The sequence below is a fragment of the Lagopus leucura genome, unplaced genomic scaffold, assembly GCF_019238085.1.
Source record: "Lagopus leucura isolate 7727_CA_CO unplaced genomic scaffold, USGS_WTPT01 Super-Scaffold_100012, whole genome shotgun sequence".
Classification (NCBI taxonomy): Eukaryota; Metazoa; Chordata; class Aves; order Galliformes; family Phasianidae; genus Lagopus; species Lagopus leucura.
In genome coordinates, this window is record NW_024962267.1 from 14,005,917 (window position 1) to 14,028,934 (window position 23,018).

Genomic DNA, 23,018 nt, shown 5'->3' on the forward strand with positions numbered 1-23,018 from the left:
TGTAACTGCAATAAGCATTCAATGGACATGTGTGAGGCCATTAATGGCAGTGCCATGGAGCCATGGGTTTGACTGGAAGCTGGCTTTCAGCAGGAAGGTGAGGCTCTGCGGTGCTCTCAGACACGCAGGCTGGGTGGCTCGCTCTGCTGTCCTTCAGACAATCCCAGCCATCAACTACTATTTCATTGCTGGAACAGCTTTCCTGGCAGAAAATGAAGTCAGCGTCAAGCACTGAGAAAGTATTCTCTCTGCTGATACACTCAGTTATGAGTTAATCAGATTAGAAACCATTCGTCGTTTCTAATTCACCCAATTTCTAGTTTCCCAGCATCCCCCACCAAAATTTATTTCAGTGCTTGATGTATTTATTAACTCTGCCTGCACTGCGCAGTCAAGAGCACCAAACTGTGCCTCTTCTCCTCCCTCAGCAAAGAAACAGAAAATTAAGTGCTAGAAAGAGATATGAGAAGCTGGGGAGAGAGCGGGACTCCAGCCAGCCCTGATCTGCCCCAACCCAGCCAGGGATGCTGGGCAAATATTCGCTTCTACTCCACTGTTCTACATCAAAACAGAAGTTTCACAACTGTATCAGATATTCTCCACTCCAGACCGAAGAAAGAAAGAAGTCAACTCATTTCAGAAGAAGTTTCACAGAGGTGCTTATTAGAAGTTGCCTCAAACTTACCTCTGAGGTTTCAACCACTGCTCCAAGAATTCAATTTGAGGAGGCAAAGAGTATATAAATAACAGCATTTAAGGCTTTGTCTTGCTGGCATTGCATAAACAGCATTAGGCACATTTACATCAGAGCCTGAACAAATAACATTATTTCAAAGAAAAAGAGAGAATAACACATTTGTCATGTCAACTTTAGTGGCACAGCACTGCTTCACAGTCCTTCATATTTATTATCTTCTTCTGTTGTTGCATTAAAAAAAGCTTCAAATCTTTTTGTTTATACTCCACTTCTTCCAAAAACGTTATGTCACATTACTCCTTATTTACTACAAACACACTAAATAATCTCATTTAAGGCCATTTGGGCTTAACATATTTTGATGATCTGGAGACAGCAAAGAATCCCTCTCCCCCTCTGCCTTGCACCAATGTGAAGAAGCACAGCTCTGGAAGCCAACATCTACAGCTGCAGCTTTAGGCCACGTTCTGTGCTCTGACCCACCTCACAATTACAGAGCCCAAGCAAAATTTTCAAAATAGTTCATAATTTAAGAAGTAGTTATAACCCATGTGTTTTGAATTAAATGGTGAGTGTGTCAGCAGTGTCATTTCACATACCTTATAATAAACTCTCCTTTGATTTTTAGGTTTTTACGAGAGATGGCAACACTTTCCTACCACAGTAAACGCAGAACTATTTACTGGAGTTCTCTTTTAGCTGGGATTTAAGTATAGAAGCAGTTTGAAGTCAAAATGGCACCCACACCTACACAAGTTGCAGGCTCTGCCTTTTTATAGCACCCATTTCTTTGGCCACACCGCTCCAGATGGCCTGATGGACCGGCAGAGAATCACACAGAATCACTAGTCCAAACCCTGAAACGTGGACATGCAGTGAAGCAGCAAAGGGTTTCCAAGAGGCTCAGGCAGCACCTCCTCTGCTCGAGCAGTGGGGTCAGCCCAAAGCAAGGCTCAGTGTGAAGCAAAAACTTAGCCCTCTTCCATCGCAGTCTTCCTTGAAGCCAAAAACATGAGGATGAGCGCTCCTCAGCTATCGGCACTTCCATCTCCCCACCACCACTTCAATCCTTCCTCTCTCTTCCCTCAGCAGTCTGCACCACTAGTTAACGTTACCTGAAACTCAGGCATGAAAGCCATTGTCTCTGCCTCATCCTTGCTGGTGGTTGCTTTCCACTCTCAGTCAGTCCCTTTCTTAAAGCATCCACTGGTCAATCCTGGCCTGCCAGCCCTATCACTGCTTTCAAAGGAAACTCAGAAGGCCTTCTTTCTTGGCCCTTCCATTCCCCAGGACCACTTCATTGCTACCTAGCCACCTCCAAACACGTGGACAGGGTATACATGACATGTCAGCACGTTATCATTGCAAAGCACACACTGCTGCACTAAAAAAGAGCTACAGCTAAATTCGGATTTTACATACTGTTTAATGTGAGCTTCACATCAAACGTAATGTACATCTTTCTGCAAAGTCTAATGGAGAAGGGTATTTTTTAAGTTCCTTTCCTTTATGAGTGCACAGAAGTGCTCTGCGACAGGATGACAACAAAGTAGTCTCCACCTCTCACAGTGAGTTAAGGAAATGCATCAGACTGGTTGGTCCTGATGTACGCATATAAAAAGGAACCAATAACCAGGGACAGGAGAAATAGAAGCACATTTTATAGAGAGCTTTCAGGCTTTATGCTGTAAATCACCACTATTCATCACATTCCTGCCCCCCCAGCACCACCGAAGCCCAGTGAAAGAACCACCATTGGGGAAAAACAACTATAAGAGATTATTTGCATCGTTAGCTCATAGCACAGAACTGTTTAATCTAATTGCCCCATGGATAACAAGTGTGGCCCCATTTTCCATCATTACGAGGTGCCTCCTGTCAGCCCCTTTGACACACGTGGAGAGAGGAGGCTGTCAGCCTGCCACAGGCCTGAATGGAGCAGCAGCTGATGGAGCAGCGCCTGGGACAGCCCCGCACAGGCGAGCAGCTGCTCTATGAGCCAGGGGAAAAATGAAATGAGCTTAAGCACCAGGATAAAGAGGTGCACTAAGACAGATGGAAAGGCTTTTCTCCTCTTCAGAATGCTTCTGCATCTTTAAGCCTACTTTATTTTCCCAGTGAGAACAGAAAATTGTTTTATCAACAATACTATGTGGCTAATATACACAGGGAAGCATAGCTCCTGCATTTCCTTCCCCACTTGGCTATTCATGCTGGCAGCTGTGATATTCTGAGACACAGAACAAAGCCCAGAGCTGAATAAATCAGCCTAGCTATTTGTGAGGAGCAGCCAGAATCTATGGAAGGGACAGGAGAGAGGGACAGACAAAACCACTCTTGATTTTCAAGAGTAAAGCACTTTAAAACACACCCTAATGCTAAACCAGAGACATTTTCTGTTCTAGTGAACTGGGAATGTAATATACACCCTCAAATGCTCTCTGGAGATCCCTTCTTCCTCAGGATGCAGCAGCTCTCAGGCACACTTCAAACACAGTGCCGGCCCAGCTGGGCGGACAAGTCCCTTCCCCTCCCTGGGGACAGGACATGTTTCCCCTGCAAGCCAGCAGAATTATTCCTTCTTGGTTTTAATCACCTCCTTTTTACTCAGTGAGGGTTGAAAAGGTGCCTTTTTTTGGAAAGGTCTTTCCCCTGCACCTTACACAGAAGATACAAACACAACATGTGACTGTCTGCCTACTTCAGCAACATCTTAAGGCATCCCTCCGGGGCTGCACAATACTGTGATGGAAAAGAAGCAAGCACAAGGAGTGCACAAGCTAGCTGCGATGTAACCTCCCTTCAGCCACTGGACAAAAGGACTCTGAAGACAAAGATAACTGCGCCTCATTCTAATCCAGACCGTATGACAGATCCTCCCTTTAAATTTCAGCACAGTAACAAGCCCAATAAGCACATTCACATCCCATTCAACAGCTTGGTCCTATGAGCTAGCAAACTGCCACTGCAGTGGCCCTCCAAAGTCATATGGGAATCCAATGGCAAATCACTGCATCACTGCTGATAAATCAGAAGGACAGACCAGGGTCCTGTTAATGTCTGTTAACTGGGGAAAGCCCCATAGAGTAGCACACCAGTTGAACACACAGTAATGCTTACAGACCCAATATACAGCAGGTACAATCTGAGGCATGGCTTGCATACAGAAAGAAATTAAAACAATGAACTATAATTTGGAGCAGGTTCCTGCTGTCAGCAAAAGGGAATATTTATTTAAACCAAAGAAAGAAAAAAGGCAAATATCTCCACACCATGAACTTTTCAGCAGAGCAGCTGGGCTTGGCTTCCCTCTCAAATAGTCCCGTTCCTAGAAATGACATCAGCTAGCTGGATGCCCATAGCCATCACTCTCCCATGGATCCAGAAGAACGGGTGACTCCCAGTTCCAAGGCCCTGAGCAGAGGAGGTCCTGACCCAGAGCATCTCCCACCCCAGCACTGGGCTGCGTTAGCCAGGCAGACAGCCAGATCCTGCACCATTACAGGGAGGACACCACAGACCTGCAGCAAACCAGTTTGCAGTGACATGCGTGCAGGATTTTAAGTTTCCTGGGGGGAAAAGGGCACCTGCATTTACAAAACAATAATGATTTTATTGAGCTCTTAAATATTTGAAAGGAAGTACAGAAAGTGTTCTCTGTTGTTTTATCTAAAAATACCTTTAATTATAGATGCAGTGTTTTTCCTGCAGTTTATTTCTACTTTGTGGACCTTCTGAAGCTTTGCAATCCATGAGCTTGGGCTTGCAAAAATGGAATTAATTTCTATACCTAACACAGAACTTGTCTGGAAACCAGAGAAGCCTACTGGTAAAACTCAAATATTCGGTTTGTGCCAGCTGTGGCCATATTTTACACAAAACAATTATTTTTCTGCAAAACAAGACATGTTTGTTGCACCATGTGAATAATGTGCTCGAAGTGCTCAAATAAAACCATAACTCACCCTGACTTAAGTGGCTGAGAAACAATTCTTCCTCATTTGTAAAGCATGGCTTTAAGGATTGATTTTAAAGATCGTGGCTAACCAAAGGTCCTTTCCTGAAGGAAGCATCACTTGGGAACCCCTGGGCAGGGCAGGGATTGAAGCACACCTCAAGTCCTGACAGCTGATAAACTCTGGCACATCCTCACTGGAAATCATTTTGGAGCCATTCTGGTCAGCTCCACTCTGAACCTCACAGGGTTTACCAAATAAAAAACATTTCAGTGGTAGAGAGAAGGAAACTGCGTACACAAGAGAAATACAGATTTGAACTAACTTACAGAAGGGACCACAATTAAACTGTCTTTTATAGTTCAGACCTCTATTTGTAAACCCCAGTCCCAGCTCTCCTATCTATCCAAAACATAAGGGAAAGATTAAGCAGTGTGCTAGACAGTAAATATTAAGACTGCAAATTTCCTAACTCGTAACATGAAAAAGTTTATCTTTAGTAATCCAAACTGCATTAACCATGATGTACTCTGAGTTGCAGAAATCAAAAGCCTTTTGGATATAGTCACAGGCAGAAGGAGAAAGAATGGAAAAAGGGCCTTTGAAAGCAGTAGGAGAGCTCGAATCTTGCTCAAGTTTCAGGGCTTTTAACATTAGCCTTGTTTATGCTGTATCTAAAATGATGACAAAGGCTCCCAGCATAGCAGATGGGCCTTTACTGATGTATCATAAATTGCTAAAAAAAAAAAAGAGAGAGAGAGAAAAAACCACCACTAAGCACAATGAGACATTTCCAATGAAAGAACGACAGCTGTTGTTAATTGCAGTTTGAAATCCCAGTTGTTGAGAGCACCATGCTGCCAGTGTAGGAAAAGCAAAATGTAAATTTAGATCCGTGTATAGACTATACATAAACTGGAATTTTGCTCATTCTTAATAGGGCCTCTACCTGCCTTCACTTCTAAGTCTGGATTTCAAAAATCAAAGGCAACAGCCTTCAGAATTTCTCATTCCAGTGTACACTAAGTCCCAACACATTAATCAAAAGCAAAGCTACAAGAACCTCCTTTAAAACACAGTTACACTGACAGATGCTTAAAGTGGTTAAAAGTGCTCTCATTTCCAAGTCCTACCACTCCATCAATCAATTTCCTAATGGGGAAAATTATCTTCTGTTAAAGAGCAGACAAAAGGTTGGTCTGATTTCTTGTGTAGATGCGCACACGAAGAACTGGAAAGGCAACTAGTTGCAAGACTGAAAGGAGATTCAAGAGCAACTGTGCATGGACAGACTTGGAGAACTGTAGGAGGCAATGCAACAGAGAACTGTGCTATAAATCTGAGAAATTACTGCAGGGCCTTTCCTCTATTCAATGAAGGGCTCATTTCATTCCCCCAAATTCAGCCAGTAACGCTGGATGGATTCCCAAGTCTTTCATGTGAATTAGCAGGATCTGACTTTATGTGACAGTACGAATTGATGTTTCTTTAAATACCAGCACTTTGTGTTCTAAATATACAAATGGCACAATAAGAGCTCTAGCTGGCAGTTCTAGTGTCAGGAAAATGAGAGAAATGGGACCTGGCAAAGAATTCATCAATAGGTTAGACTATTGGAACATTAGCACGCATCTTCAAATAGCCAACATAGAGTAAGGCTTATTATTATTATTTTACTGACCTTGGCTTGAACATGACCTATCCAAAACGTGTGTTTTTATGCTTACAAATAAACACAGACTATGACAAATGCATTCACATTAAAAAAAAAAAAAAAGAAAAAAGAGTTTGCTACAGACAACTAAAACCATTTGACTCTTAATCCCCAACATGACTGAAGTGAAATGTAGAAGTATGCTGTGTGCACAGGTATGGGCAAATATTTGAAAACAGCACTAAAAACAAAGCTATTCTGCTGAGACCAAACCAGCAGTTAGTCCACAAAGAAACCCCTTACATTATTTTCCTTTGTACACCATGACGGCAACGATGGAGTTACAAAAGCATCTGGAACAGATCTGCAGTTAAGAGCATCCCTTACAAACTCATAGCTTTCCAGGCACCCACTTCTTGCATGTTCTGCAGGCTTCTCCAGGAGCACACAGGCCACATGGGCACTGCTCTTGTGACTAGCCTCCACGATGCTACCAACAGTTCAGACAAAAAGGATGGCTGAAAAAGGTCATCACATCAAACCGTGTAATCCAGTCTCAGTGCCTCTCTCAACCATTTTAGAAATTACAATAAAGCACAACTTTCATCCGTACACTCATTCATTCATCCTTATACTTTCCAGGCTGTTTGTACTCCTCAGGTGTTGCATACATTTTCTGAGCCTCCTTACAATGCACAACTGCTCTAAACCCATTTCTGTGTTGCTATGCAACATCACAAAATCACGACCCGATATTATCCGTCAGTAAGACCGCCTTCACCTCTCCAGCACTCGGGTCAGCTGGCTGCATAATATGCTTTCCAACCAACCTTGCTTGGATTTTGGGAAAAAGGTGAAAGAATTGTTGTGTGCAAGAGAAATCTTCCCTTGCATTCTAAGCCTTACAAATATTTTCAAGGACTCTCTTCAAAAATTGAGACGGCCATTTCAAGATGGGCAAATCACAAGGGCCTTCCTCAAACTCCATTTTCTCTGGACTGCAGAGCTGTCAAGGTATCGTGTTCCCACAGGAGGTGTGCCCACAGCCTGCAATGCAACAGGTCCTTCTCAGGCATGAAATCCTTCTGACTCGGGAAGCAAATGTGATTCTTCATCCCCATTTCATCTATACGCTTGACGGACTGACAACCACAGATTTGCCACATCCAGCACTGCTTCTCTAGAGAGGTCAAGAGCCATAAGCCTGACCCCTTCCAAAATAAGACTGCAGTGCTTTAAGCAGGTTTTCTTCTTCCCCTTTTTTCTTTCAACTCATTCCTAATATGGTTTTAAAAATTAGATACAGGCAGTCCTCCCTAACCGTTATTTATGATTTCTGTCAGCCGTAGATGCTCCTTCCCTGCCCAGCAGTTAATTTTGCCAACTAACCTCTGAAGTGATCACCTTCCCTGCCTATAAATCTCTTTAGAAACAGACACTCTGCTGAGCCACATGAGCAAGTCCAAAGAGACAAAATTTCTGGAGAATTCAGAAATTATTAGGAATAAGAACAACCCGGCTGCACAAAGGGGACACTGCAAGGTGAACAAAATCCATAAGGAGTAAAGAGCTTGTCAGAAGAGAAAAGGAGGTTAGGAAAGGAATAGCAGAGAAGGAAACAATAAAATAGATATGCTTGATCAATGAAGGACATCAACCTATGGCCCAGGCGCTCACCCCACCATCCTCTCCTTCAGCAAATAAAATGTGTTATCATGTACTTTAAAACGCTGATGCCTATGGGGGTTGGCTTAGTTTTATGTATAGGCAACAACTATGCAGGTCTTCATCATCCTCTCAGTCAAAAATGTTTGCTTTAAATCAAGGAGGAAAGAAAGAGTTACTGTAACCTCAGCATTTCTGAAGGCATGCAGTCCTGGAATGCCAGCAAAAAAAGCCATAAGCAAAACCGTAACTTCTGTATTTGCTGCTTACATGGGCTCAAAACAGTCCTGACGTGAATAGCTGAAAGCAAATTTTGCCTATTGTCAGTGTAACTCAGATATCAGCATTAAAGTGATTTTTCCCAAAAATTATTAACACGATGACAAAGTAGGGAATCTAATTAAGTTTCTCAAACTTGCCTCGTGGCATCAGGTTGATGTCTCCGCATCTGCATCCCATGTAAAGGCAAGCCATTTTCAGAACCTGCCTGCAAGAGCTTATGCCTCTATGTATCTGAAAGCTTTTAACTTAGTAGCTTACAACTTGTGGCTAGCAGTACCATTGCCACATTCTTTTTGTCCCTCAGCTTAAAGTAATTTGCAGATCTAAAGCAAGAAGTTGAGGAGCTTCAGCCTGGGAAGAGGAGCAGAAAGTTATGTTTTGTGTTACCTGCAAGAGACGGACACCTGCTGGTAGCCAAGATGGGAAATGCAAGCAAACCCATAAAGCAAATCCGTTCCTGGTAGGAAAGTGATATGGCACAGCAGCTACAAGTAAGTGATATGATGAAGTGTTTAATTCCCATTGCCATCACTTTGAAGATTCCAGAAGCCGCCTTTGTCACCAGTGGAAAGCAATGTAAATTAGCAAGGTAGACAGCTTTGTTCTCTCTCATGTCTAGGCTACCCACCAGGTAAGCAGAACGGCAATTACATCAACTGAAAGTGTAATTACATCAACTGGAAGAGCAGAACAGAAATGTAAGGACTGCACAAATCAAGCAGCTAATGGTTGGAGCACTGAAATGTTATCCTCTGCGCTGTCGAGTCAGAGGCAAGCTTGATCCTGCCTTGTAGATAAAAACAAAACCAGAAAGAGTAACAAAACACTGGGTAAATAAGTAGATGCATAAATAAAGAGCTTGGTGAACTTCCCATTGCAGCTATGCAAATAGCCAGAGACTGGGAAAACAAGCATTCCAGGAGCATTACATGGTGTCATAACAGCAGCAGTGAATTTAGAGAGGAATGTAACATTAAAATTTAAACTCCTTGATTGATTTTTAACAGATACACCATCATTCAAAACCATCTGACCAGGAGCACCCTCTCCCAGAACTTGTGTTTGGCTGCCTATTCAAAACATGTCTGCAGCCTCACTCGATTTCCAAAGGGCACTAAAGCAGCGCCCCAAACCTGCAATTAAGTGTTAAGTAGCGTCACTGAAAGCATTGGGTGCTCTTACAGATGCTGCTGAGGAAACACAAAGCAAATGAGAAGGCAAACACTCCCCTCATCTTTCACATTAAGGGTAAGAAAACACGTGATTTCCACTTAGATGGTTTTGTGTTTCTCTGTTTGTCTTTCTACCTTGCTAATTTACATCGCCTTCCACTGTATGGGAAAAAAAAATCTCTAGGTATGGATTTCCTTCATGTCATTAGATGCTGCTCCTTCCTTTGCCTTCAGTTTTCCCTTTCTCATCCAGTCAGCTATTTTAGTGGGACATCAGGATTTCTCACGCACGCGCTCCTCATCCCAATCCATCACATCCAGATGCTGGCACGTGCCTCAAAGCACAGAGAGAAGAACATAAGAAACTAACAGAAAATGAGCAAAATGTGATTTAATAATTCCCATTTCTCAGAATCTCTCCTACAGAGCTCTCAAGAACAGCCCTCAGCTGTCTGCTCCAGAAATACCAACGTGTAAAACTTGGGAAATGCAGACCTGGAGGTTCTCTCTGAAACGGCAGGCCTTGCAGAATAAGAGCCATCCAGCGGCAGCACATTTTCTTCAAACCAATGGCCAGGCTGCCCAGAGGAGTGGTGGATGCCTTCCCTGGAGACATGCAAGGTCAGGCTGGATGGGCCTCTGAGCACCCTGATGAAGCTGTAGGTGTCCCTGTTCATTGCAAGGCAGTTGGACTAGATGGCCTTTAAGGGTCCCTCCCAACTTGAGTGATTCTGTACAGCAGAGTGGTTTCCAGAAGAATTTCACCTAATCTAAACCCCTGCAAGATCTTTTTATGCATTAAATCATTTGCATTTTTCTAGCTAGCACTAGTAACGAATCAGATTGATAATTAGTGCAAAGGAGATGCTAAAATAATAAACACACTAAATATAACTTCATTTATAAACATATTTTCTTGGTCAGATGCATTAGTTTCCTAAAGAATAACCAAGAATTTTGGTTTGCTCATGATTACATGATAGGAACCAGAAGTCTCTTCCCAAAGCCCCCTGACATGGTGCAGTGGGCTTACCTACAACCATGTCTTCTCAAAAGGCCACAGCTCAATGGAGATTTGCACATCAAAGAGAAATAAGTATGTAGATCTCGACAAACCAATGTGGGTTTTTTTCCCCCCACATCAGAAGGAACACCACAGATTGCAATCTGCTACACAACAACTCTTCATTTAAGTTTCTGACTGTAGAAAAAAAAAACAAAAAAACCCCAAAAAAAACAGCCTTGAGGACAACTGCAAGGTCTCCATGGAAGTGCACCACGGGCTGTGCCTGGGCCCTGCATTTAACAGCAGCCTGCCACATGTGGATCTGTCAGCCCTAAATCCAGCTGCTGGCTTCAAGCTGGGGCAATGCTGGCTCTACCCCAGAACCAGTTCCTGGGGAGAAGCATTTACCAATTTTGGAAGAGACAAATGGGGCTCTCTTAATCCTACAGCTCTCCTTAGCAACCAGGGAAGCTGCAAAGGAAAGCAAGGTGAGATATTTTTAACTGAAGAAACACGAAATGGAAACACAGCTTCTTCAAAATAAAGTGGAATTAGGAAATGCTATTTCCTAATCCACTATTTTTAAGGATAGTTTGGTAGAAGGTAAAACTATCATACAGAAGCAATACCAACTAAAGATCCCATTCTGAGACATGAGCCTAACTGTACAATTACTGTCATTAGCAATGAATGACATTTATGAAACAATTTTCTAATTGGATCAGATTCACATTTCTTTTCCCCAAGTCTCTTACTCTAACCTTCTGATACTTCCCCTTACCACCTTGAAACTCATTTCCACCTTAACATTGAAAGGCAAATATTTCTCCAGTCAAAGCTGAATGTACATGTGATATGATTGAGCACTGAAAAAATACGTATTAAAATGATCAAAATGATCATTTCATTCTGGAAAACCACCTCTCAGGAGAGATGGAGAAACAGAGATCAATGTATTACTTGATTTAACAGTAACCAAGAACCGACTTGCAGAATGTCAGACAAGCTGTTACTCACAGGTCCTACTTACAAAATCCTCCACCATACAACAGCTGATTTAGCTGAGCAGAAAGTTATTTTAGCAAGCAATTGCGTTAACTTAGCAAGCCACTGCACTTGCTAAACAAAACTTGAAGGAAACCTGAACAAGGTGAGAGTTCAGATCCAAGAAGACCAAGAAGGCCCAGAAGATCACTTTATACGTGTAACTGTGTGACAGCAGTTCAGCCAACATATTTGGAAAAGCTACAGGTGAAGGATGAAGGCAATAAATAAATAAATAAATAAATAAAATCATAACAAAATAACTTCCAGACATGTTTCCACACCACTCCTTGTTGAAGTAGAAGCTAACACTGGAGGAAGATGCTCGAGTTTATGGCAATGCTTCGATACTTCTCTGATTGCAGATCACTCCATAGAGCCTCCTGAATGTGTAATGGCAAAGCAGGGCGACAGCCTGACACAACACAGGTGTGCTTCCCTAATTCAGAGCCATGTAGAGGAGAGGAGCAGAGGGCTGCAAACTCACCGCTACAGTGCCTAACGAGATAAACCAATTACCTCAACATGCACACTCGGAAGACAAGGCACCTCATTCTCAGCCACACCACCCACTCCTATAATAAAAGTCTTAGGGCCTAACCACATTTCAGGCTTCTCAGTAATTCAGACCAGCCCTGTATAACACAAGGCATGCCAGGTCAGTGGGGCCAGCTCCCAGCACGGAAAGGAGCCATGAGTGACACATGCAAGGCCTCCGACTTCTTTGCAATCTGCACTCCTGCAGAGGGAGTACCAGAGGTGAACCAAAGTCAGAATATGACACTATACTTACTTTCCAGCCTTCCATTCCTACATTTAGACCTGGAATTTACATCATATAGAAATCACTCTTTGCAGTGTTGTGTCTCTGTATACACACAATAAATGTTAGTCTTAAGATTCGCATGATACATGGATGGCACTGTGGTTACCCTCTCAGAATTGGCTCATCTCCACCCAGCACAGGGGACCAAGTTTTTGTTTCCCTACAGATTCCATCAATCAAGAAGATTTCCTCGAAACCAGACTACAATGCAGCAATGAAGGCTACTGCTAGCAGTTAAAGGAAAATGTTCCAAAGTGCACATACTAGAGCCTAAATACATGAAATACAAAGTGTAACTCTTCTTGGCTTCTCTTCAGTATGAACTAATCGTGAGGGGACTGCTTTAACTGGCACGGACTTTTTGATGAGAAAGACAGCTGGTACCATCTGCTCACAGGCAGCCTGAAATGAAAGCTGTCGCTGTACTTACATGTGAGGGCTGAGTTCATAGAAGTTCCGGTTTCTGTACTCTTCAACTTTCTCTGGAGTATAAATGGGGAGAGGTCTGTAAGGGTTTATTGATATCACCACACTGCCGATGTATGTCTGTTGAAGGAAAACAGTGGAAAAAAAAAATCATGGAGTTTTCTTTTTAAAATACTTTTGCTTTTCATGTATTTCTATTTAACGCGCAAGGAAGAATAACAAACAAACATACAATTATAAAAAAAAAAAAGAAAAAAGCCCAGTTGTGACAAAGAATAAATATGTATCCACACTGAAACATTTCTCAGATCTCATCGAACATGTCTGCAGCTACTTCTGCAGAATGGAATGCCTCTCATGAATGTTTTTAAACAAAGTCCTACCATACAAACATTTCTCTGATTCTCTCAGCTGGAGGAGAAAGGGAGAGGACGTAGATGTTCATGAAGGACCCACTCCATCTGCATGGCAAACAGCATGATCTTCGCTGTACAGAAGTGCAAAGAAGCAGCACTGTGTGCGGTCACACTCCCTTCTGCACTCAGGGAAAATACACTTACAGGTTGATGGCCTCTCATAGGGTTCTGTCAATTGAGAGATTTGAAGGCAAAGCCGAAACCAGTTGAAGTCCTGCCACGGTGCCCCAGCAGACACAAAGCATTGCTTTGGTTTCCAGATGCTAAACACAGTTGCGTTACTGGAGGAAAATGGTGGGTAATGCATTGGTTTTCCTTTAGATCCTATACAGCACCCAGTGGAATGACAGTGGGTTAGCATCCATGGGGCAAGTGCCACAACCCCTCCAATCCCACCTGCAGGCACTGAGCAAGCACAAAGTGAAAGCCCAGCATTTGGTATCTCTTTGCCCAGACATCAAATGATTAAGAACACCAGGCAAAACACGGGTTTTCCAATAAGCGGGGCTTCCTGGAAGTGTGACAGCTGCACACAAAAGCCACAGGTTCCCACTAGGATTACCCCTGATAGGAACTGCTGAAGAAAAACAACAATTCTTGCACAGATCTTTGAGTTTAAATGGCTCCTTCCCTGCAACACCTGAGCACCTCACGATTGCCACTTGGACTTATCCCCACAGCTTTTCCTGGAAGGAAGTGCTACAGTAAGCATTTGCTAAATGGGAGCAGAGGGGAGCCCGAGTTACTCAGCAGAGCACTGAGGAGCCACAAACCAACAATGCTGACTGCTATAACCACCCCCCATCTGACCTTCACATCTAAAGCAATTTTCTGCTAAACGTTAAACAAAAACCAAGCCCTAAGCAGAAAGCAAAGGGAGCGACACTTCCCACCTTCCACAGTATGCATATGCATACAAGCTGTGAGCCCACTAAGCACTTGCTGTCTGATATTAAACAACCTGAAGTGCAGCAACAGAGCAAGCAGCATGAGGCTGCCGAGCCTAGCAGCTCACCCTCACAGCATCTGCAGCCCAAAGGATGAAACAGAAGCAGCCACTGCTGACAGCTCATCCTGCAACTGCTGCTACAATGAAGCATAACACTCAGCTAATTGGGCTCGAGGCTCACCATTTTCAAACAGCACATCGTTTCTCCTCTCCTTTGAAACTGGCCAGGAATCTTCTGCAAAACACTTCCCCCCATGCATCTGAGCTAGAGTGGAGCCAATCGGATTGAGCTGGTTGGACTAGGCAGCCAGAGAGCAAGGGGAGGGGAAAGAGCCTGGGGTACTTTGCATCTGAGTGGCCAGAGCAGCTGTGGCAGCTCACAAGAGGGACGACTAAATGTGTGCTTAATGAGGGAAGCACCACAAAGGCTCTCCGACACAGACTGCTCATTCAGTCACAAAGTGGATCTGTGCCTTTACAAAATAACTAAGATTTCTGCTTCTTGCAAAGACATGCTGCTATGTGTGCTTAGATACACCTCCTTCAAACACTGAGTTGTTCTAGTTCTGTGGTCATCCTCCCCTTAACAAGGGAAGTGGTTTCCACTTGTGTCTGCTCTCCTTCTCTGTGCTGTAAGAAAACCCCAAAATGAGCTTTCTACAGAGTTTGCCCTGCTCTCTCAGCATACACAGAGCTGGCAATTTGCAGCCTACAGATGCTTGGACAAACACAAGTACCCCAAAACAAGTAGCTTTCTGGTCTTCACAAGTGCATGGATATCCCATTAGGACTCCTTCCTGATAAAACATGGGTATGCTAACTCGCTTCCTCACAAACCTTGAATTCAGCTCATTTTGAACTTTATGTTGAAAACTACCAGCAGAAGACACGTGCAGACCAGATCTGAAAGATTATATTTTGAAACTGCAATTCCCTGCAACTCAAAGACCTGCCATTCCCAGCTGTTCTGCTGCCATAAAAGCATAAAGTTTGATTGCTGCATTCTTGAAGTACCCTGACATGCCAAAGCAAAGAAAGATGGGTGAAAGTGAAAAGCTTCATTTTTAAATTTGAATACAGGCGTTCATATGAGATTTATTTAGAAGCATCTCATCATAGCTAAGTACTGCCCAGACGAGGTATTTTGGGAATTCAAGTCAGCTATCTATTGTCAGACATGTACGAATACAGCTCAATTCCTAAAATACCAATATTTCAAAAGGTCAAAGGACTGTATAGAAACAAAGCTGTATACATGCCCATTTTAAACACCAACCCACAGCATGCCAAGAAATCATCAGTTGTGCTGCAAGGCTGCTCACAAGAGCTGATACACTGATACACCCTCTTCTAGAATGCCAGTGTCTCAAAACTGACACCACTACTTGTTAGCGGTGGTCTGTGAGATTCTGCCTAACTGGGATAAACAGATCCAGAAAATAGCTTTCCCACATAACATCTGCCTTCCCAGCAGAACTCCACGATAAACAAACAAACTAAACGGCTTAAACCCTTGAGCAAGCAACAGGAGAAGTAACATTCCAGTGCTGGAAGGAGTATGCTGAGGGGCAATGGGAGACATACAGCAGCACCCCAGGGACTGAGAGAGCCTTCATCCTCTCTGTTTGAGGAAAAAAACTAACCCCAGAGGAACAGCCTTGTGATGACAGCACAGAGCACAGGCAGGAAATCTGATTTCTGTCTTGGCTTTGCTGTGGCCTTGTTATGCGAGTTTGGACAAGATCTGCTGTCTCCTCAATTTTCATTAATGAGAGAATTTTGATTATAGACCTTTCTCTGAGCTTCTTCTTTACTGCAAGGACTGACAGAGGCAAATTCTGCTTCCTTTGTGTGTTTATCCTGAACCTGGATCAAAAGGACTCACTGGATGGTTGGACTAGATGATCTCAGTGGTCTTTTCCAACCTTAATGATGCTACGACTCTCACTTGAATCAGTGAACCTGCTCCACTGCAATGACTATAGTGCCAAGCACTAACACTGCAGCTGTGAACTGCAAAGAACAAAGAAACACAGACAACGCCTTCCTGTGAATTTAAGGGCTTAAGGCCCAAGCAGAAGAAAACTTTATAACCCAATGAGAAAAGGAAGCAATGTTCAGTACGCTGCTCCTCCAAGATGTTGGAGGTGCAAGTTGTAAGATGCTTTGATGCCTACTTTTTCCTCTGAGGAGCGAATGCAAACCTAGCAGCCTAGGGCAAGAAGTTACCACTACAGTATATCAGTAAAGCTGTTTTTCCTCTGTCAGAGTTAATCTTGAAATATCCCAAGGGTCCAGAAGAGAGGAGTCTGCAGCTGCAGAAGCCAGGGAACACTGCCAGCGGTAGTCAGAGCTGCAGAACAGGAGCTGCAGAAGCTGCCTTAGCAGCATCTGTGAAACCTCCTCTGGACCCGTGGCACCCATCACAATGCAATCTTCTGCAGAGTTTAAAATCATGATGTGCCTTCACCTGTTCACTAAAAATCGTCACTGCTTCACATCACACATGGCAGCTCAAACAACAGCATCAAAACAGTCTCTTGCACATGGTAGCCTGCAATTGGCCAGGAAAAGATGTTGCTGCAAAAACACCTCCTGCTGTAAAATGCACAACAGATACAGGACTCCACAAATGTGGTACAGGGGGCTCAATTCCCAAGGTCCAGCAAGGTCTACTCCATTTATTTGTGCATTTTTTAATGTTTAGCACAGAAACAGAAAACAAACTTCTCATAAAGTAAGATTGCTAGTGGGGGTACAGGCCCTTCCAGACACACAGGCCAATTTTAATAGTCCAGATACACACTGTGTGCATTTCTTCAGCACCGATTAAGCTCATGTGAACTGAGTGCCTGAGATTTTGACAGCTTCAGATCACTAAGACAAGCAACTGAAAAGAAGAACGTCCAAGTAAGATCAAAGACAAGTATGACCAGGTTTTGTTGGAGAGAATCCAGAATGAAACACTGGGGCAGCACTGATTTTTTAATTATTATTATTATTAATGTGACACGTGCACTAATCCTCAGTTAGCAAAAGCAATTTCTGCAATTGGAGCCATCAAATTGGCTTTTCCCAGCAAATAGAGCGTTTCCAAAGCTCTTGCTGAATTCTGAAGCAGCTGTGGTGACTGGTGAGGAGCAGCAGATAAGGAAGTACTTTGCTACACACCTAACTGCAAGGGAAGCCAGTGCTAAAAATTCACTTTTTGCATGTCTAGTCTGCGGTAACCTGAACTTCTAAACCAATCTGATATATTTGGTCTTCCTCTCTATATAGAGAGAGCCCTCTAAAGTTCCCCTTCTCAATACTCCTAAATATATCTCACTCTAACTTAGTCATTTCTAATTCTCTTTGTATAAGTGAAGAAATGCAGTGGTGGATTTCTGAACAAACACTACTTATCCCAAGATGATTAAAATATTCTGCCCCAAGACCACCCTCCTCCCGAGTCCAGCACTTCAGGCCCAGAAACAGGCTGTATGTTGTAATACTGTTAGTGTATATCCTTGCCATGCACCACGTACATTGTGGCTGTGGAAATGACTCAAGAAACAAAGCTCAAGCAGGTAACACAAAGGCAGAATTGCACACATCCCAGAGCAACCAACTGCAACACAGCAGCCCGTGTCAAAAAGGATAGCAAGATCCTCTTCAGCGCAGGCTGGGTCCTGCAAGCTGCTGTGCAAACAGCCCCAACAGGCTGCGGTAACCTGCAGCAGCCAGGATCAAGCCCTTAATCACACAGCAATCATTTCAGAGCCCTGAAGTAACAACGGAGCATTCTGCAGAGAAAGGTGCTCGAGCATAACATGCTGAAGCAAGTACTTAAAGAGGATGCGTGTGTACAGATTATCAGGTTTCTCTTCTGAGTTTCTGGAGGGCACAGACTTCGCTGCTCACTGAGTATTACTGCTAACCTCACGATCGTCCTGACAGAGCTCAATGGTATTACTAATGAAGATGATTAATCACCTCAATCCCCCACCTCTCTGACTCTGAATGCTGACTCCTCTCAGAGGATCCCTGCAGAGGATGCAATGATAGGCGAAACCTGAAAAGTATGCGATGAGGAAGTCAGCCCAAGGCAGACATGAGCAATTTTAAAGACAGCATTTAAGTATCCTGCAACATAAGTGCTTGCTAGCTTTGGAAAAGATAAAGACTTGTTTTCATAAGCAACTGCAACTGGGGATCGGATAGTGCCTGTGCCAAGAAAACCCCTGTCTCCATGCAAATAAGAAACAACAGCAGAAAACATTAAAGAGGGGACACGTGCCTTAATGGAGTACTTTGACTCCATTATTTCTGTATAGATAAAACGTATCTGTATGGATAAAAAATGGGGAAAGAAAGTCTCCCAGCAGGCTGCAGCCAGGGCTGGCCTATGTGCTGAGTGTGAGGACCGTGGTTTTACAGCACTCGGACATTTTTGCTGCTCTCTCTGCTCTGTGCCAGTCTTTGATTAATCTTTTGTGTCTTTATATCAAACAACATGCACCAAAACCACTGCTAAATGTCCAACATGTCATCATTGCCTCTGTGAAGGAACAAGATTTTGGGGCAGAGCCAATGCTGCAGAAGTTGCTGGGGCTCTATGGGAGACATTTCCCACACCAACTTCTCTCTTTTTTCAAAGAGCCATACCAAAGCAGCAAGCAGTGTGTAGGGAAGAAGACCCTTCCACGCAGCCCACCACATTCACCTGATTTTTAATGTTATTTTTTGTTTCTTTAAGCAGGTATTGCATAGAGCCCTATGCTTCCGTTGCCATGTTTAGCATTGGGGGTGGCATACAAAGAGGAAAGGAAATAAAGCAATGCCTTGAGACAAGCAGCTCTCCTGCTGCTGAGCACCCCAAGGCTCAAAGCAAACCACCTGCTGGCTGCTGGCACCTTGGCCTGCTGAGCGATCACATTTGCTTATCAGGTGTGCTGATGTGAAGGGTCAAGGGACCAAAGGGAAGTCTGACCAGATAACATGCAGAGAAAGATTCAGAGGGAGGCAGAATATTTTTCATTACACAAGATATGGCTGGAGAAGACATGCCTGGAGCACACAGGTCCTACTTGACACTCAAAGCAATGGACTCAAGGCTCTCACCTGTGGCAGCTGCAATAGTATTACTGCTGCAGGTGAGTGGCTTCCCTCAACAAGGGAAACCATGGAGGGGGAAATAAGTGGCAGCAGCAGTCATCCCCTGTGGGAGGAGAGCAGGAGGTGTGGGGAAGCACAGTCAGCAGGACCGAAAACTGCTGTGGCTGCTGAGCACTGCTCAGCTCTACAAGGCTTTCTTCATAAGGAGGCTGATGAGGAACGGGCTCGGCTCACACCAGGCATCTGCTCTCATCCCCTGCCCTTTCTCAGCAGTTCACCCCCCAGCTCTGGCCCTAGGCTCTGTGAGTGTCCCTTCTCTCTCTTCAGACAACGCTTCCAAACCTGCATGAAAACCTGATCAAGGGCCCCAGCCAGCCTCGAAAACAACCTGTAAAGGCCGGTGAAATTATGCTGATCTAATTCAGACAGCAATGACATTGAGAATAAAACTGAACTTCAACCAGCGCTATGACCATATTGCATTTAAAAATTTACCAGCAACCTGCACTTATATATCCTAATACCACAGAACTCTTTTATTCACACCACCAGTGAAGTTTTATGGAGGGGTGTGATCTTGCAAGGCCAATTCATATTGAGACTTCAGTCTCATTTATGTATTTCTATCTTCCACCCTCTTCCTCCCAGCATAATAACTGGGAGATCAGACACGGGAGCAGCAGAAACAAAGCCACTGTGCTTGACTGCCATTCGGCAAACTCCTGAACCATGCAAGATCACAAAAAAAGGAGGAAATCAGTAACACACACAGTTGAGTGAAGTCAAACCAGAAACAACAAGGCTACCCCCAAAACACCCAAACAGCATCCCAGGAAGCTTCCCAGCCTGCGACACAAGCATACTGCAAGGCCAGCCAACCAAAGGCAGCCACAAGGATGTTACCTCAAGCAGCTAGCACTGAGTTATTATACTGGAATGCCAAATATTTAATAGCTCAGTAATAAAACAACATGTGTTCAGTACCATAAGAGTGTTCTTGCCCAAAGCAGCCCACAAACTCCACGTGCAGAAAATACAAATTAAACGCTGACATCAGAGAAAGATTCTGTTATGCTACAAGAACAAAAAGCAAACAAACATTTTGTTGTCATGAACAAAATGTTGACCTCTGCTTCTCTGGGAAGGCTTCAAGAAACAACATAACTGTGGGGAAAAATGTGCAGGGCAGCAGAACAGAGCGGCGTCTGGCCCTAAAGGCTGCCGATATGCCCACGCAGCACCAGTCCCTCCAGACTGCTCCTCCAACACAACCCATCCAGTAGGAAAATCAGTTGCAGAGCAATATATATGCCTCAGCTTATCCCAGTTCTCCACTATCACTGGGAATCAGATAGATCAGATAGACAGATGCCAACCCTCTTCCTCATTTGTCAGCATTCCGAAGTATAAAAGAAAAATAACAGCTGGGCTGGATGGGCTGATCACATTTCAGTCAAATCAATGCAAACAATAAAAGTTCAGGGAGAAGGTGTAGCAGATCGAGTCAAAATTCATCCACGGTATACAAGCTGAATTTTATGAAGGTATTTGAAAGTTAATATGCGGTCTCTTGCTCACACATTTTAACCACACAAGCTGCTCCCTGTGACCTCCAAATAATCAACGTTCTATGTGCTAGCTGCATGGGTCATGAATCACATTTTACTCTAACTTAAAGAAACTCTCCCTTTGTTACTGATACTTACAGAACAGAAAGTGATTTTATCAATAAAAGGTTTAAGAGCTGCAAAAATAACATCATAGACTATTGCAGCTTTTTAATGAGATTTTTCTTGGTCAGACGTACCCCAGGCATTTCCAGACATGACTAAACTCCAAGATTCCCATTCCCAATTAACACATTCATTACCCAACAAGCCGTTCCCCCAAAGCACGAGATTACAGCTGAATCTGATGGTCTGTAAGAGAATAACTGGCCCAGCTCCAGCTTCACCAGCCTTCATGTTTATTTTTACAGGCACGGCCTCCTGCCCAGTATGCAACCTAACACCCAAGTCCATTAAACTTTCCATCAAATACACATAAAAACCAACAACAGGCAATCATGCTGTAGTCTGTTCTCTGACTGGTAGTACACTTTTTTCCTTGTTTGCACATGACAACTTTGAAGCACCGGTTCCTCTTGAAGGAGCTCAGAGTGGCCGTGCTCAGTTTGAAGAGAGGACCACTGGGAATCCAGGTCTGATCCAGCTCTTCAAGGGGAGCTGTTGCAGAGAAGACTTGGCACTAGGATTTCCGACATTAAAAATTCAGCGTCGAATGTAACTATCATGACAGAGACTAGGAAAGACAAAAATAGTATTGTTTTCTGCTGGAATGAGCCCATTTATCTTGTCATCTTTGGCTATGGAGAGAGATCTGGCGCTGTTCACGGAGGGATTGATCTGACTCACATCCATCTACAGGGCTGGCTAACACGATTATGCCACGTCTGGCCAACTTTAAAGCTTTTTCAGAACTACTCACATTACAGGTCTCATTCCCCACAACAAACCCCTTTGAAGGTTTATAACTGCAGCTTGGTTTTAAAACTAACATATGCAGCACAGACACAGCTATTGATTCACAGAAAACTGCTTAAAACCTGATGCTGCAAAAGCTGCGGTCAGATGCTGTAGAAACATTTCAGTCCGCTCATACAGCTTCCGTTTGACTTCATTTTTTTTAAAACTTGGACACCATTTTTGGTAATGCCTACAACTGGGTAATGAAATAAGAGGTGACCTTACAATCCCAAAGGCTCAAACTGTTGCTCTCCAAATGGATGTGAGGGGCCAACTTCTGCAGCTTGTTAGAACTGAGGAAACCTGCAGTCTTTGTGGAGCACCAACAGTAGTCCTGTATCAGTTTAACTCAGCTTCTCCAGGAGAGCATGCAAACTACAGATTTTACATGGCAAAGCAAACATTGCTTCCAGATGGAACAAAGGCTCCGTTGTGCTCTTCTAAGTCTAAAAACAGAAATGCAAAGTGTGGTTTCCATGAGCAAGGCTTGGGAAGAGGAGGGTGGCTGGCGATAAGGGGAAGGGAGAGAAAAGTTTGAAAAGTAATGCCTGGCTAATGCAGCGAGAGCCTTCGTGCTTCAGACAGCGATCGTGGTAAGAGATTTGCAGGGCATTCAACTGATGTGAAATGAAGATATTATTCCCCGAGTGGTTTGGGAAGCAAAGCCATGCATAACCTTCCTACACGTAGCAGTGGCATGGATGTGAATAGTAATGCCTTCCATCACTAACATACCAAATGCGCTAATAGTTGCAGAGATCTGCAGCACTCTGCCTTTACAGCACGTATTCACAAACAGTACCTGTAAGACCTTAAAAAACCGTCACACTATCAAACATATCCAGAGACAAAGAGGGCAAATGACACTGCAACATGCTGGATTCGCAACAAATTACAATTCAGCTACACACATACACAAAATCCTTTGTTTTTGGCAACAGTTCAAACTTCCCACCAGAGCTCCTTTAAGTATTAGTCTTTCCCACCTGCAAGGCAAAGGAGCATACGCTGCTAGAGAAAAGTGACACCCTCTATCACCTGCCAAAGCACATAATACAGCTAATTACAATGCACTTCAGTGCCAGAATGAGAGACTGAAGGGAACACAGGTTCCACTGTCACTGCCTCACAGAACTGCTTGAAGACGGTTGTCAGCTAGCATGTAATAGGTGATAAAAGTAAAACAGATTACCCAATTGTCAGTCAAGCTGATTTATTTCTGCCCTAAAGTATATAAAAACATATAGATAAATAAGTTGTGGTCCATAGCAGTTAACACAAAACGTCTTGAGCAATCCACTCC

General features: G+C 43.6%; 1 protein-coding gene across 6 annotated transcripts in view; it reads right to left on the reverse strand.

The window, feature by feature from the left end:
• Nucleotides 1-23,018, reverse strand: part of MYO1B (myosin IB) — a 94,106-nt gene that overhangs the window by 55,569 nt on the left and 15,519 nt on the right. For all 6 annotated transcript variants that reach the window (XM_042874302.1, XM_042874306.1, XM_042874304.1 and 3 more), the window contains one exon: nt 12,733-12,848. In XM_042874302.1, the coding sequence (XP_042730236.1) occupies nt 12,733-12,848 (116 nt within the window). The remainder of the gene's footprint in view (nt 1-12,732; nt 12,849-23,018) is intronic.